We start from the raw sequence: 4503 nt of genomic DNA on the forward strand, positions 1-4503 counted from the left end.
TACTATATGCTGGCTAACTGAACATAATTAAAAAAAAATCATCCCCCTAATAAATGTGATCTGAAGAGTCAATAAATAAATAAATATACCACTGAATAGATAAATATATATTGAATAAATGTTTATCTGTATTTCTTCACTTGTAAAATAAATTAGATCAATCCCCAGTCATTGTGAGATTGAAGATAATACAATGCAATTCATAATTCAGTAAGTAGAGTTTTCATTAAGTTATAATATCATCAGTAAATATAGCAATCAAAATGAAAAAATCATAGCCTATTACATCCAGATATTGCTTTAGGATACTCCATCATACATTCTCTTCTAAAGATAAATCACCAAGTAATAAAGAGGCCAACAGAAACTTATTTTAATTATTTTATTTTTCATAATTTTCTAACACATGGTGTTAGAAAAGTGAATTTTGGCACCATGACTTACAACTTTATTTCAAGTTTAACCTTTAAATTAAAAACAGTAGCTATAATAAGTATATTTAAACCTCACTCAGAGAAATGGTGAAAAATCAAGTCACAAATTTTTTGTGCTGGGGAATTTTTTAAAAATGGGATTAAGAAAAGGTAACAAAAAGAGTAGGAAGGATAAAATGGAGACTATGCTGGAAAGACAAAAAGGTAAATAACCTTCTCTAAAAAAGAATAAGGAAGGAGACAAAGGGCAAAGAGAAGAAGAAAGGCTCACCAACTTTATTTTCCTGATATAAAATTCAAGTACTTAACCAAGTTTTTTAAAAATCATAAAATGCTACTACTAATCTCATGAAATTTTCTTTTTCCTCATTATTTTCTAGAATTAAAATCAAAAGCCTGTTTTGACTCAAGGACACTTGCTGATCTTAAGTTGATATTTGATACACTTCACAAAATGGAAAGGCTTGAAAACTTTCCTAAATCTAATACCTACTCAATATAGTCCACCTTGGAAAATTAATCTGAAGGAATATAGGGTTTGATTTCTAATACAAATGTAACAAAACAAAATCTGTCTAACAATCTAAACAAAAATGTTTTCAACTGGCTCTAAACCTCAGTTGTATTCTGTACTAAGTTTCTTGAGGAAAAACATTGTGTAATATTTACTGTTCTTTGTATTCCTTCAGTAACTACTATAAAAGGTACCTGTATAGGTCATAAAAAAAAGTACTTACACAATTAGTTGCATACAAATTTAGTTACAACTCCAGTTTTCCAATGTTTCAAAAATTGTCAATTTTCACTTATATTCATTTTGTTTACATGTTAATAAATAAAATTCTTCCCATGCTTTTTTAATAAAATATTATTAGTCTCTTGTCACTTGTACATTTATAGCTGAATATTTTATCAATTGAAACACAAATTCAGAAAACTGTCATTATTCTCAGAGAAAATAAGGCATAGAAATAAATATTTGCTTTTACTTTTTCTTTCTTTTCTTCTTCAATCTGTGTTTTAAGGCTCAGAGCAGACATTAAGAAGTATCAAACAATTTTTTACAAAAAGTTTTTCAAATGTTTGGCCCAAAGTGAAGTTGTTCTGTTGAAGTTATTTAAATATTCCTCTCATCTTCTCAAGCACAACTTCAAAGACATGTTCGTCCGTTCCAAAAGAAGATTCAATTCAATGAAAAGTAAATAACTTAGGGGTCTATAAATGACACTGCAATATATCTCGTTCCATTTTTAACAGGAAGTCCTTCATGCAAATGTGTGAGTCTCCCTGGATGCATGAAGCTCCAGCCTTTTCTGGGTGATTCAATAGAGCAATTGTACCTTAGAAATTTGCATCCGCCTCCCTAAAAGAGATGGAACAAATGAATATATCAGCTTATTATGTTTAATTTTTTTTTTTTTTAAAGGTTTTATTTATTTATTTGACAGAGAGAGACACAGCGAGAGAGGGAACACAAGCAGGGGGAGTGGGAGAGGGAGAAGCAGGCTTCCTGCAGAGCAGGGAGCCCGATGTGGGGCTCGATCCCAGGACCCTGGGATCATGACCTGAGCCGAAGGCAGACGCTTAACGACTGAGCCACCCAGGCGCCCCTTATTATGTTTAATTTTTAATCAGTGGGAAAATTCAAATTATGTCATCTAACCAGAATCTTAAAAAAAAAGGCAAATCTAAAAAAATCTAAAAAAATTAAAAATCATAATGACATATTTCTTTTACAGGGTGTGAAAAATCAAAGCCGTAATTACCTGAAAATCTTCTCCCACGTTATTGAGTGCAATGTTGATGGTAAATGTAGAAGCGTCATGATGAGGGCGAAGAGAGCGCTGTCTTTCAGGGGAGTATTTTACTACAAAATTCAATAGAGCAAACCCCTAAAAACGCAAAGTACACCAATGGATTTGCTTATCAATAAAAATGTAAAATAGCACATTTGTGTAAAAACTAGTAGGAGGTGGACAAGGGGAATGGGAGGATAACTACCTTCGTATAATAACCTGCAAAGACCTTCAGTGTAACAGGTGCAATAAACTCCCGGATAAAATGAAGCCATACATTCTCCAGATCAATTTGCTTCATGTGGATATCATCAGTTGGGACATTTTCATAACCACCAGATATACGGCTATCCTAGAAACAGCATTAATGATGTCATAAAGTGTGGTCCACATGCAATTCACATTTATATTACGTTGGAATTTTTTCAACCACAAGATCATAATAGACAATAAAAATAACCGTTGTTCAATCATGGTGTACCATCTGCTTTAATTGCAAAACTCAAAATAACTTAGATAACATGCATCAAGGATGCAGCAAAGTATCAGACTCTTTTCTTACTTATTTAATATATATGTGAGGTCTCTATAAAGTAAATAAAACGTATTTCCAAAGCCCCCCATGCCTCCTAAAAAATTGGTGTTTTACAGTAACCCTCCAGGCAGTCTTAGCTACTTGACGGACAAAGATTCTGCTTGTCTGCCCTTTGGATCCCCTACCACTGAAAACAAGCTTTCCCTGCTATGTTCCCCACTTGAAATTTACGATGCCCAAAGTCCTTCCATGATTGCTTTTTATGATCCTACAACCTGCTGACTTCAAGTTCTTCCTCATACTTTGAACTTCTGTCTCTCTGGTCAGCTAACTAGCTGGGGTATGAAATTGAGCAGAGACAGTAATATTCCAGAGTATTCCCCTAAGAGCAGGCATCTGTAGATTCTCCAAGGAAAAGAAACACATTGAACCACCAACAGCAATACTTCCTGCCAAGTCTTTGACACTGAATATAAATGCAAAACTGAATTACACCAATGGCATTCAAACAGATTTCTTCTGCCAATGTTTACACACACACACACACACACACACACACACACAAAGCTTTGGCAGTCAACCAGATAAACTTTGGGTCCTTTCACTATTATAGGTCACTGTGAAAATGCAGAGAATAAAAAGTGGCCCTGGGGAAGACCAATACCACAGAATAAATAGACATATATTACCTTACCATTCCAGCCTGGAGACACTGACTTTAGAAACCATCCAGTGTAATTACACACATAAATGAGAACCTGAGGCCAGATAGATTAAATGCTACCAGAGTGCTCCTGACAGCCTTGGCTAGCCCCTGCATTTAGGTTTAGGAGTCAGAGATGCATGACAAAACAGATAATCCCCTTTAATTGTCTAAATATCTACCCCTGCTTCTATCCCACATACACATTATAGTTCCTTGTGTGAAATTACCACTTACATGATGTTTCCCCCCAGACCACTGGCCATAATGCTCCATTTCTTCCACCAATTCATCACAGGCTTTTTCAGAAAAGATGGGAAACCAAAAGACATCAGGACAAGGCTATAAAACAAGGCATCACCATTAAGAGAATAATAGTTTGTATCTTTTAAGTAATAAATGGCATTTCAAAAGTAACAGGATGGGATATTCAATATTCATCTCATTTAGATGCCTTTTGAAGAGGTTTGCCCAATATTACTGACATTACTGTTACAAATAATAGTAGCTTTTCTTTAATGCTAAGACTTTTTTTTCTTTTTTTGCATTTTAACATCTATAAAATCAAGACATATCTTAGACTCACATTTGGCCAGGGGTCCACCATGATGTAGTTGTAATGCTACAGTGTGTGTATACTTGGCAAATTTTCATTCTGCTTCACCTTGTGTGTACGTATACATCTGTGTGTGTGTGCACGTACACGCACGCATGTAGCTGGTGTTGCACTTGAGTTGACTTGCCCTTTGAAATGTTTTCTAAATAATTTACACTACGATTTGTCATTGACTCTTGGTGGGAATGCAAGCTGGTGCAGCCACTCTGGAAAACAGTATGGAGGTTCCTCAAAAAGTTGAAAATAGAACTACCCTACGACCCAGCAATTGCACTACTGAGTATTTACCTCAAAGATACAAATGTAGTGACCCGAAGGGGTACATGCACCCCGATGTTTATAGCAGCAATGTCCACAATAGCCAAACTGTGGAAAGAGCCAAGATGTCCATTGACAGATGAATGGATAAAGAAGATGTG

At 35.0% G+C, this 4503-nt stretch overlaps 1 protein-coding gene across 2 annotated transcripts in view; it reads right to left on the minus strand.

Annotated features, from left to right (window-relative positions):
• Window positions 1-368: 368 nt before the first annotated feature.
• The window catches only part of PLOD2 (procollagen-lysine,2-oxoglutarate 5-dioxygenase 2), a 95438-nt gene continuing 91303 nt past the window's right edge, over window positions 369-4503 (minus strand). For both annotated transcript variants that reach the window (XM_006728264.3, XM_006728263.3), the window contains 4 exons: window positions 3706-3810; window positions 2436-2582; window positions 2201-2326; window positions 369-1797 (listed from right to left, as the gene is read on the minus strand). In XM_006728264.3, coding sequence (XP_006728327.2) covers window positions 1642-1797; window positions 2201-2326; window positions 2436-2582; window positions 3706-3810 — 534 coding nt within the window. In that variant the 3' untranslated portion in view covers window positions 369-1641. The remainder of the gene's footprint in view (window positions 1798-2200; window positions 2327-2435; window positions 2583-3705; window positions 3811-4503) is intronic.

Source organism: Leptonychotes weddellii, chromosome 1 (genome assembly GCF_054177405.1).
Source record: "Leptonychotes weddellii isolate Sample4059 chromosome 1, ASM5417740v2, whole genome shotgun sequence".
Classification (NCBI taxonomy): Eukaryota; Metazoa; Chordata; class Mammalia; order Carnivora; family Phocidae; genus Leptonychotes; species Leptonychotes weddellii.